General features: G+C 39.9%; 1 protein-coding gene across 2 annotated transcripts; it reads left to right on the top strand.

Moving 5' to 3' along the window:
* Positions 1–1,476: 1,476 nt before the first annotated feature.
* Positions 1,477–12,238, top strand: CCT8 (chaperonin containing TCP1 subunit 8). Of its 2 annotated transcripts, XM_066209354.1 has the most exons (16): positions 1,477–1,583; positions 3,352–3,442; positions 4,059–4,138; positions 5,320–5,469; positions 5,737–5,917; positions 6,765–6,826; positions 7,478–7,615; positions 8,057–8,235; positions 8,351–8,417; positions 8,494–8,581; positions 8,686–8,801; positions 10,035–10,106; positions 10,280–10,444; positions 10,847–10,966; positions 11,403–11,501; positions 12,011–12,095. In XM_066209354.1, the coding sequence occupies exons 1-15, from the start codon at positions 1,524–1,526 to the stop codon at positions 11,493–11,495; spliced, it is 1,662 nt and encodes a 553-aa protein (XP_066065451.1). In that variant the 5' UTR covers positions 1,477–1,523; the 3' UTR covers positions 11,496–11,501; positions 12,011–12,095. The 2 variants fall into 2 exon arrangements, with proteins under 2 accessions (XP_066065451.1, XP_066065459.1); XM_066209362.1 differs by lacking the exon at positions 11,403–11,501 and having other exon boundaries at positions 12,011–12,238.
* Positions 12,239–12,259: the final 21 nt, after the last annotated feature.

Here is a 12,259-nt window from a genome sequence, read left to right as displayed (position 1 = left end):
AAGTTGAGAGACTATTTACAAGGGCATGCAGTGACAGTTTTGCAAAATGTGGAGTATATAAAATTCTCATAAGAAAGGATATTCCTTAGTGTTTGGTCTTTGCATACTTTCAAGCCAAATCAACAAGAAGGCAGATTTAATCCCTGAAACAGATAGCAGGCAACATGCAAGTTCTAAGTGATGTTCAGGTGCCAGAAAAGCAAAAAAAGCAAAAAAGAAAAAACAACAACAACAACAACAACAACAACAACCAAAAAAACCCCAAAAAAACCCCCACAAATTATTGTTGGTAGAATTGCCTTGTTAAGGTTAGGGCTTGACGTGCTTTAATGAGCTCAGATGTAGGGGAAGGAAAACAAAGGGAAGAAGGATACCATACTGATAGTGGACACAAAGAATGTTGAATTTATGGGCCACAAGGATATCTGGCAGAAAAAACCTAATAAAGCCAACTCAGCAATTGTACTGAAATCAGCTTAAACTGGGTGAAGGGTAAGTCTGGCAGGGGGAGATCATTACCACTGACTCATGGACCACCAACTCAAGAAACCCACTGACTCAAAAGATTAATTGGCATGAGAAGCAAGAATTATTAAAAAACAGCAGGTAGAATACTAATTAATAAGAGAACTATGTAACTTGCAGCCAACGCACACTAATTACTTTTTTTGCGAAAATGTATTAATAGTAAAAAGTTTTCATAGTTGGCATGCGTTATTTGTGGAAGACCACTGAGCACCCAGGCTTGTGCAACTCTGAAGTAAGTTGCCAATGACTCTCTTGAGTGTTTCATTATTGGCATGTTGCGCACCAGGTAACAAATCTGATTTTTGTGGACACTAACAGGACAAGGGGAAATGGCTTCAAACTGAAAGCAAGCAGGTTTAGATTGGATATTAGGAAGAAATTCTTCCCTGCGAGGGGGGTGAGGCCCTGGCACAGGTTGTCCAGAGCTGTGGCTGCCCCATGCCTGGAAGCGTTTAACGCCAGTTTGGACTGGGCTTGGAACAATCCACTCTAGCGCAAGGCGTCCCTGTCCGTGGCAGTGGTTGAAACTGGATGAGCTTTAAGATCCCTTTCGACTCAAACCACTCTGTAGTTCTGTGATACTTAGTTTTCCTATCTGCGCATTGTGCTTCCATTTGGATAAGTATGTACTAAGCAAAACGCTTGACTGGAGTCCGCTCAGTTTTAGGACAAGCGTTTATCCTCGGCGGCCATGAAAATTCTGCACTCTTCCTGGAACTTCCAACGCAAAGCGTACCGAGGAACGCCGAAGGCACGGTCTGCCGAACTGCTCAGGGAAAGAAAGGGTCTAAGGAAGCCAAGCCGCCCGCCCACGCGGCCCCGCCTGCCAACCCACCCAGGCCCAACCGGGGCGAGCCTGGGGGCGCGCGCGGCCTGAGGGGCGGCACACGCCCCACGCTGCCCCGGCCCGCCCGCCCCGCGCCTGCGCGGCCCCGCGCTCCCGCCGTGCTCCGCGCGCTCCCTCCTCCGCAGCCCCGGCACGCAGCGGAGCGGAGATGGCGCTGCACGTCCCCAAGGCCCCGGGCTTCGCCCAGATGCTCAAGGACGGGGCGAAGGTGAGACCGCCTTTGGATGGAGGCGCGGATAAAGGAATGGATGGGTGCGGGAGGAGTGTCAGGGTGGCGGTGCGGGGAGAGCCCCGGGAGGCCCGGGCAGCACCACGTGTCCCGCGGGGCGGCGGCCCGGGGGTTTCGCGCACTGCCCCGCTCCCAGCCCGGCGCCCCCCGCGGCCTTGCGCTGCGGGGATCGGTGTCTGCCCGGCCCTGCAGGGCGGCGCCCGGCGCACGCGGCCTTCCAGAAATCTCTGCAGGGCCGGGATCCCGCTCCCCGCCCTGCCCCCGGGCCGGGCCCTGCCTCTTCATCCCGCCGCCCCGGGGGTGCGCCAGGGCCCGGCCCGTGCCCGCGCTGTCCCCAGAGCTCTCAGAGAGGCTGGACAGCAACATTCAGCTAGGCCTTGTAGTTGAAGCTGTTCAGAAGTGTCCCGGTCGTTCCGCTTGACTTTTGATGATACCTTTGTCAGCGATGCAGAACAATGTAATGTTTCCTGTGTGTTTCGTTGCCAATAAATCCAGTTTCATTGTATTTAATGTTAACATAATAAAGATATTGGTAGAGTTGGAGGGCTGTGCCTTAATAAAGGAGAAGCTTTCTTCGCAAAGTGGACAGAAAGCAAGCAGGTGTGGGTTTTTTTCTTTTTTATTCAAAGAATCAACAGAAGAGTTTGGATTGGAAGGGACCATAAAGATCATTTAGCTCCAAGCCCCATGTAACCTGGTCTTGGACACTTCCAGGGTAGTGGATCCACAGTTTTTCTGGGAAATCTGTGCCAGAGCTTCACCACCCTCACAGGGAAGAATTGCTTCCTAGCACTTAGTCTAAACTTGCTCTCTTTCAATGTGAAGCCATTCTCCCTTGTCCTGTCTCTCCTTGTCTAAAGTCCCTCTCTCCAAGAAATAGGGAAAATAGGAAGAATTTCTGTTTGCTGCTACTTAATAGAAAGAAGAGTGGAGGTAGCAGCTCTGAAATCCCTTTGTGTTTCTTTTTAGAATCGTTCTTGGAGCCAAATAATGGCGTATGTTCAGGCAGGGGCAGAACAGGGAAGCTGAGTGGCCTCAGTGTTAGAAAATTCAAGGCCAAAACAGTAGGAGTTGTCTTCTGCAAAACAAGGCGGCAGCTGGCAATCTAAGATGTTTGGTTTGTATTTAGAAAGTAAGCATTATTAATACCTTTCGCCCTTCTCTTATGGGCTGCACAGTGCTTTTTATCCTTTTTCTTTCTTAAGGTCCTTTCTGGGGATTCCATCTTGTCTTAAGGTTTCCAAACTGAAGCCAGGCTAATCACCTTCTCAAGCAAAGATATTTTATTTAATCATTCTGCTTCTGAATTTTCAAAATGCACGTTTTGAACATAGAACTGAGTTAAATTATTTTTGTAGCATACAAAGGTGTGAGTAAATAAGCATGTACAGAAACCCTTGCCCCTCTCTACCTGGGTTTGGGTTGTTTTCTGTTTCTCTTTGGCATATCACAAAACTTTTTTGGAAGACTGAGGGGATGCAAACTGTATTGCAAGTCAAGTCACTGTTCGGATTTTCTGTTTAGAAGCTTTTTGTGCCAGTTCAGCTGCCTAGTTGAGAAAGTGTACACAGTAGTTCTCACTGTCTTTAGGTGTGGTTTGGTGTCTGTTTAAACTGTGAGTGAAATATCAAATGTATATTAATAAACTTTGAGGGACTCAGTAGATTGATGCTGCTTTGATGAAAAATTACTAGTTCATTACTTTTTTTTGGTTAGCCTAATTCTGATCAGTCATTTTTCTCTTTAGCATTATTCAGGACTAGAAGAAGCTGTCTATAGAAACATCCAGGCATGCAAAGAACTTGCTCAAACCACACGTACAGCATATGGACCAAATGGTAAATAAATCCTAAAATATTGCTGCATTTTTGAGACAAAAACTATGTTTGGAGGCTAAACATACCTTTCAAAGAAGCAGCAATTTGTTTCTGGGGGAAACACATTGGGCTTGCTCTAAAACTGCAAATATGTGACTATTTCTTTGTGACTGTAGAAATCAGATTTTGTTTTGACAGCTCTTGACTTATGCTCAGTGTCTGCTTTTGCCAGGTTTTTGTAGCCAGGTTTTTGTAGCTGTGTTCTCTTTGAAACACGGTATAAAATATATGAAAAAGCATAAAAATTAAGGGAAACACGAAAACATGGTAGGTAGGCATAGTAAATATAATCTTGTTCAGTCATATGTATGAAAACAAAGGATTCTCCTGTATCATTTAATTAAATAATGTCCTGGTATTTCTGAATAGAAAACTGCTTACTCAGAAATTACTGATTTCTCCTTAATGTCCCATATTTCAAGTGTTATTTCACAAAAATGTTTTAAAGTTCTTAAATTATAAACAGCTAACATTTTAATGTGCAAGATACACTTGGAAGTTAGAAAACAGTGTTTGTGTACAAAATATTGTTTGCATAATGAATGACTTTTATAAATTGTTTTGTTTCCCCATTTAGGAATGAACAAAATGGTTATCAACCATCTGGAAAAGCTTTTTGTTACAAATGATGCTGCTACTATCCTGAGAGAGCTAGAGGTAAGTTTTCTTCCTTCAGATGATGTCAGCTGTGAACCAGCGTTTCTGCTCATGGGCTGTTATGGTTCTGACGGACAGTAAGGAAATGTCACTCTGCCAGATGACTTACATATGTCACTTTGGAAGTCATTGATTTCTTCCACTGAATTTCAGGTCCACAGTGAAAAGTATAATTCTTTTGTGAAGCAGCATTAATAGTTGTAGATGCATAATAATTCCCTGCTTTCCCCCAAAACCATTAGGTTTAAAAGAGGATATATCTAGAAGTGCAATGGTTTGGAAAAGTCTGCATGATATAGCTGTTGAGGTAATCTCCCAGTGTTGTTGCTTGCTGTGTTCTCCTGACTGCTTAGAATCCATCAATTGAATTTAAGAATATGAGGCTGTAGCAGCATCCTTCTGTAAATACTATAAAAGCATGAATTTAGCTCTCCTAATTCCTCCTTTGACTTCAGATTGATATTTGTGACAGAGTATGAATAATATTTTACTGAATTTTATACTTAGTGATAGAAATTACGTAAGTATGAACTATTTCCTTACTGAAAACATTGTGTTGGTGTTCAGTATGATTAGAATAACTGTGGAAGTCTCAGTTCTGTTTTTAAAAAATGTAATCAGCATACTAGTGACCTAATCTGATATGTTTTGCATGTTACTTTCTGGTATAAAATATCAGATATAAATATTTAGGAATATAGTGTTTTATTGCATTTATTTGAAAGAAAAGTGAAACAGTGCAGTCTTTAAGCAGAACCCTTCCACACACCCCCACCCCTTAAAATCAAACTGTTATTTAGACATGTTCTTTGTATGTTACACGTTAATTCATTTTGAAGATCTAAACTCCAGACTGTTTTCCTGTTGCAGAACTCAGTTGTGAAGCCATTGCATCCTGTAAAAGTAGCTCAGAACAAATGTCAAGGATGTCTAATGCATGTTGTAGCAGCAATGTTCAGTTCTTTGATTTTCTTTTTCTTTGAATATATGTTTGTGCTTTTTCTTACTAAGGAAGTTAGACAATTAAGATTATCTCTGCTGCTTTCTTTTCCAATTTTGTGCACTTTTAATATCTGTAGGTATACTTTGGAATGAGAGAGCTTAGAAAGATGCATTGAAAAGCCTGAAGCTGCAATCTTAGATGAGGTGTTAGTCACAAAGATGTGTAACTTCTTTTAAAGGTCCAGCATCCTGCTGCGAAAATGCTTGTGATGGCTTCACACATGCAAGAACAAGAGGTTGGAGATGGAACAAACTTTGTCCTTGTTTTTTCGGGAGTTCTTTTGGAGTTAGCAGAAGACCTTCTGAGAATGGGATTATCTGTCTCGGAGGCAAGTTATATTCTCATTACAGTACACACAGGTTGAATCCAGATTGCCACTGATCAATATTCTTGGGTCATAATACTGTGAATCATCTCCTTTCTTCTCACCTTATTTTTTAGATAAAGATGTTTGAAGTGGAACCATGTTTTCTGTTGGCTGTGATTGCTTGCTTCTCTTGTAAACTTTTGCATCTGTTAATGTTTTATGGCTATTTGAAAAGCAGATAAAAGCAGTATGAAGTGTTGTAGTGAATATTTACTGTTTCCTGAACAGGTGATTGAAGGATATGAAAAGGCTTGCAAGAAAGCCCTAGAAATTCTTCCAGACTTGGTGTGCTGTTCTGCAAAGAACCTTCGAGATGTTGAAGAAGTGGCATCTTTGTTGCACACGTCAGTCATGAGCAAACAATATGGCAATGAACAATTCTTGGCAAAGCTTATTGCTCAGGCCTGTGGTAAGTGGGTAGGAATAGATGTGGGCACACAGCTAAAAAACTGAGTAGGTTTGCTTATGGTCCTTACATCTTCAGGTAAGATAGAAGGTGTGGCTAGTTTAGCTGGTTGGATTGGATGGAACCAATGGCTTTACCTCTGAAATGAGGGTAATCTTCCTCATGTTGAGCTCTGCATTGGCATTGTAGCTCAGAAAAGATTTGCCTGTCTTGCTAGGCATTTCTGGAAATAGTTTTCAAGTCGTTTTAGTGCAGAAACCCATTTTCTCCCTCTTTTTATATCATTAGGAGGCCATATTGTGCTTCACATAAGCTGTTATTAGTTGCAGCCACAGAACAATGGTAGTAAGACTGAAGTTCTGTTGAATTGTTCTCCCTTTAGATTTCTGGGATAAACCCTTCACTCTTAGTTCCAGTGATTTCTTGAAATACTCTGGGTCAGACTTACTTCTTGACTCTACCTGTATGAGTGCATATTTGAACTTAATTAACTGAGCAGCCTGAATAAATGTTTTTTTCTGATTATTACTTTGTAAGAACAGAATTTGTTTCTCTTTACGCCGTATATTAGAAGGTTGTAATTGTCTTGAATTTAGGCAGATATTTCAAAACACTGAAATTTAGTAGTTCAGAAAAATTCCAGGCATTATTTATGGTGTCATTGTTCTACTTTATTCATTACGCAAGGCATATTCATTATTTTTCTTCTTCTTCTTCTTCTTTTTTTGTGTTTTTTTTTGTTTTGTTTTGTTGGTTTTGTTGGTTTGGTGTTTTTGTTTTTTTGTTTTTTGTTGGTGTTTGTTTTTTTTGGTTTTTTTTTTTTTTTTGGGTTTTTTTGTGGTTTTTCCAGTTTCTATTCTTCCTGATTCTGGTCATTTCAACGTTGATAATATCAGAGTGTGTAAAATTGTGGTAAGTTTGAAGTAGCTGGCTTTACTGTAATTATTAAAGTAAACAGTGTAATAGGGGTTAATCTTTAAACTTCCAGAGTCTTTTCTAATTTTGTTGTGACATATGTACTAAATTTTGGAAATTAGTCTTCTCTTGTTTAGTGCCCAGTAGCAGCATTCAGAAACAAAAATCATTAGTATTGAAAGTAATCTAAAATGGGAACCTGTTAGACAATGTTTGTTGTTGCTGAATAAGCTGAAGTCTTACACTTGGGGTGTTACATCCAAATGATTGTAAGGTCTGCTTTTTAGGCAGAGTAGTGCAGCTTTCTGACAAAAAATGGTCAGTAATACAATATTCCCACATTCATAGAATCAAGGAACAGTTTGGGTTGGTTTGGGTTGGAATGTGTCTTGAAAATCACCCAGTTCCAGCCCCCTACCATGGGCAGGGACCTTCCACTAGACCAGGCTGCTCCAAGCTCTCTGCCTTGAACACTTCTAGGGATGTGGCAACCGCTGTTGATCTGGGCAGCCTCACTACCCTCACAGGGAAGAATTTTTTCCTGATATTTAATCTAAGCTTACTTTCTTTCCGTGGGAAACCATTCTCCCTTGTCCCATCACTACTTGCCCTTGTAAAAAGTCTCAGATTCCATTTATTTCCTTTCAGGGTGCTGGTATTTCTGCTTCCTCAGTACTGCATGGCATGGTTTTTAAAAAAGAAACTGAAGGAGATGTTACTTCTGTCAAAGATGCAAAAATAGCTGTGTATTCCTGCCCTTTTGATGGTATGATAACTGAAACTAAGGTATGTTAAAACTCAAAATCAGTTACATCTCTATTTATGCATTTGTGTTCTTATTTTTAGACTTAGCTATAAATGTTCTCGACACTTGGTGATTGAGATATTTTGATGAATATTGATTTTACTAGTTTAGAAAAGTTATTAGGAAAGTTCTGAACCTTGATTGCTTCACAGGGTTTTGAGATAGGGGAAATTGTGTTGGTTTTGTTGGGTTATTTGAGCCAAACTACAGCTTGAATTTCTGAACCTCAAGGCTGTCTAGAATTGCCTGGTGATTTCCTTTTTTTTCCCCTCTTGCTTTACCTTGTTGCCTGGGGAGGGTGTCAGTATTACAAAATAGGATGACTTGAGGTTTATGGTTAGGTTGGGAGACAAAATGGTTTGTCAGAAACTTGTAGGCATGTGGTTTAATGCTAAATTGTAACAGTGTACGTGTTTTACTAGGGCACTGTCCTAATAAAGAATGCTGAAGAACTGATGAATTTCAGTAAAGGAGAAGAAAATCTAATGGATTTGCAAGTCAAAGCTATTGCTGACAGTGGTGCAAATGTAGTAGTAACAGGTGGCAAAGTGGCAGATATGGCTCTTCATTATGCCAACAAGTACAATCTTATGTTAGTCAGGTAGGTACTAGGAGAGCATGAAAACATTTAGATTACCAGATTTATGAAAGGTATTTGCCAAGTTTAGAGAATATTCTTGCATGTGTTAACATTGTTATGGAAACTTGTTTTTAAGGTTGAACTCCAAGTGGGACCTGAGAAGACTGTGCAAAACTGTTGGTGCAACAGCCCTGCCCAGACTGGTATGTACATCCCAAATGAGGTGCAGGAGGCTGAGAACTGATCAATTCAATTCTTAACTCATGTTTTTCTTTCTAGACTCCCCCTACTCTTGAAGAAATGGGTCACTGTCATAGTGTGTATTTATCAGAGGTTGGGGATACACAGGTTGTGGTGTTTAAGCATGGTATGTATGTTCTGTAGGACTGCTGATGCTGCTGTTCTATGTGTTTGTATGTGTTTTGGGTATAAGATTAATGAATTAATTCAGTAATGCATGTCCCTGAACAGAAAAGGAGGATGGTGCCATTTCTACTATCCTCATTCGTGGATCTACAGACAATCTGATGGATGACATAGAGAGAGCAGTGGATGATGGTATCAATACTTTCAAAGTACTCACAAGGGTAGGTAATGAGTGCACTTGAGTTATCAGAAGTGAATCAGTTTGAGGCAAGGCTTGAGCCTGCTCATTTGCTACAACAGCTGTAGATATTAATCTGCTTAGGTGCCTTCTGGAGCTGTAGAGATGGCTGTGCAGTACTGAGGTGTGGAGGGCTGTGTGGAGAAGACAGCTGTTGTTGTGAACATAGGGTACATAAAAAGTGGTGCTCAACGTGGACTGCACTCAGTTTTCCAGTAATGAGTGAGTTCTTGAAGGTGGATTACCTTTACCATTTTTTAAAGACAGTCAGCTCTTTCTTGACTTACTTGCTAAATGTTTTGTAATGTTCCTTGGAAACCAGGCTCAGAAGCAAAGCTAGATAGCTTTGTCACTTGGGATCAGGAGAAACTGATTGGTTGCAAACTCAGTTTCTAGTTAATTGGTGATAATTCATACTTCCTCCACATAATACAGGTAGGTTTTTGTGGATGGAAGGTTTTACAGAGGAATTTTTTTTTCTTTTGTGAGCATTTATGTGGTCTTAAATATTATTATTTAATTTTTCTTTTTATTTATACAAAAGGAAATATTCTTGTATTTACTTGGAAAACAGCATGCAAAAATTGTTAAAACTGTTAAAATCTTAATCTCCTCTGCATACCAAGACATGGACATTGATTTTGAGTACAGAAATGCTGTGCATTTCTGATTGTCTCCAGGAGTTGTCCTGTTTTAAGATTTATAATTATTACTTTGTAGTTTGAGAGACCAGAGTTAATAAGTAAATTCTGTTTTGCCAAAGGATGTACAAAATGCCTAATTTAAAATAGAAGAAAACAAAAACTCCCAACACCTTGTAATACCTGTTGACATATTAAACTTTGTGTACAGTACATTGGTTTCCTGTGTATTTCCCACCAAAATAATACAAAAGATGAGAAAATCTATGAATGCTGTTACAGTTAACCAGGAGTTGAAATTTTTTTTAAAAGCAAAAACAAATCCCAGACACAAAACCCCCCTGCATTATTATTTTGGTTTTTACAAAAGAAGCTGTTTTTCTTCAAAGACATCAGAATGAATGAGTAAATTCTGGTAGATTTCCCTTACAATGCATGTTTTTCTGAAGTGGATTCTTAGTAAGTCTGTGTGGAATAAAATTCTGTTGCATTCTTGATAGACTAGAAAAATTCTAAAAAAATAAGTAATGGATGCTTTAAGAAAAACATTGTATTTTGGTGTGGTCTTTCCACAGGATAAACGTCTTGTCCCTGGAGGTGGTGCAACAGAGATTGAATTAGCCAAGCAGATCACATCTTATGGAGAGGTACAGCAAACATGCTTCTTGGCTTTTCATCTTCATACACACATCTTACAAAAAAATACAAATATTATTTCATACCAGCATATATATATATGTGTAATAATAAGTAGGGGGGGAAATGCCCTTCCTATCTTACAGTTTTTAAAATGCTGACATGGTTTTCAACTTCATTTTAGACTTGTCCTGGGCTTGACCAGTATGCCATCAAGAAGTTTGCTGAGGCATTTGAAGCCATTCCTCAAGCACTGGCAGAAAATTCTGGAGTAAAGGCTAATGAGGTCATCTCCAAACTTTATGCCATGCATCAGGAAGGGAAGAAAAACGTTGGATTTGATATTGAGGTAAATAGTCTCTCATGTTACTTGTTGCCCTGCAGTGCAGAGTTATACTTAACAGTACTTCTATCTCAATGAAGTATTCATAGATTATTCTAAATTGTTGGAAGCTCTGTGTTGCACAGTCTAGAATAATAACTTTTTGGAATTGAAATCCATAAATGTTCTTTTTATCAGCAAGCAGTTCAGTTCAGTACAGTATAATGGCCTCTCCACTCAGAGGTGGAGAGGGATACTGAATTAATGTGACAGGGAGTAGGTCTTCAGTAATTACTGACTTTGTGTTCCTGCTAATGGATTAGGAATTAAGATTTTCTGAAGGGAGAAGATGAGATTAGAAAAGTGACACCCCCTTGCTAGGTGAAAGCCTGAAAAAGTTTTAAATAATGGTTTTTCCCCTTCTGACAGGCTGAAGCTGCTGCAGTGAAGGACATGTTGGAAGCTGGTGTGTTAGACACATATCTTGGAAAATTCTGGGGTATCAAGCTAGCTACAAATGCAGCAGTAACTGTCCTAAGGGTTGATCAGGTAAGCTTACATGTCATTTGGGCGCTGAATTAAAACCTGGCAGAACCCTCATGCAAATAGGTGGAATCTCCTGGAAATGCAAGGCACAAACATAATGCTGCTTGATAATGTCATTTGTCATTTCTGGAAGCCAGGAAGTCGTTCAGGATCTCATAATCTGGAATGTGGCTGCTTCTATAGCAGTACTATTAATGTTTGTTGGGTTTGTGGTATTTTTTTCAAGATTTTATTGATATTTTGAAGACAGTTGATATTTGTATCCAGAGAGTTACCCTAATGTCTGCAGAAACAAACTTTAATAGAAGAAACTTTCTCTCATATTTTTATATGAATTCCAGTTTTTAGGAAAAATCGAGTTTACAGTCTTGATAATAAAAATCTTCTATTATTTTGTGAAACTTCAGCAAAAATGAATTTGCATGTAAAATTTCTGTAGATTATTACGGCAAAAACAGCAGGCGGTCCAAAAGCCCCTAAGCAACAAGGACATTGGGATAAGGATGACTGGAAAGATGAGCCTGAAAACTAGTGTGCAGTAAGCTCTGTTTCTCTTAACAGAGAGGTATCTGTATGAGTGCATGCATTAGTTCATTGACAAGCACATGGCAGACTGTATGCTCGAGAACATGTAACACTGCTGTCTTCTGCTGTGTGCTGATTGCTGCATCCTGTATTTGTGCCTTTGCAAATGGATTCTGCTCCTAAATACAAATTTTCATGGAAGGGATGATAAGTGCAGGTTCAGATTTACCTTATTTGTCTGTGTAGCCAGTGCAGAGAACGAGCTTTAACATGGTAGGTCTGATGGACTTCATGGTTCTAAAGTGTGATACTTAGAGACAGTAACTGAGAACAATAATCAGGGCTCAGCCTCTACCATTCTCAAAAAAACCCAAAAAGTTGTTAATATCTCAGTTAGATGGATATTCCCTGGCTTGGGTTCAGAGTAGGGAAACTGCATGAAGTCAGCACCATGTGGCTGTAGGAGAACAGTACGAGCCTGATTTTAACATTAGCTTTTTCTACTTCTGTATTCTTTTCAAGATCATTATGGCAAAACCAGCTGGTGGCCCAAAACCTCCATCAGGAAAGAAAGACTGGGATGAAGACCAAAATGATTGAACATTTAACTGTATTTCTTAAGTGACATGACTTTGTGAGTTTTTTAATATCCCAGTTGGAGCCTGTCACAATGTTTTGCTCTTGCCTTTAAATTACGAAGTGTCCAATGGAGTGCAGAACATCAAACACTCAATAAACATACTGTTAAAATGTTGACTTACTTCATTTGGA

Source organism: Chamaea fasciata, unplaced genomic scaffold (assembly GCF_029207755.1).
Source record: "Chamaea fasciata isolate MVZ Bird 193981 ecotype frontalis unplaced genomic scaffold, bChaFas1.0.hap1 SCAF_2, whole genome shotgun sequence".
Lineage (NCBI taxonomy): Eukaryota > Metazoa > Chordata > Aves > Passeriformes > Sylviidae > Chamaea > Chamaea fasciata.
The sequence above is the reverse complement of the archived record's forward strand: the minus strand, read 5'-3'. Positions and strand labels throughout refer to the sequence as shown.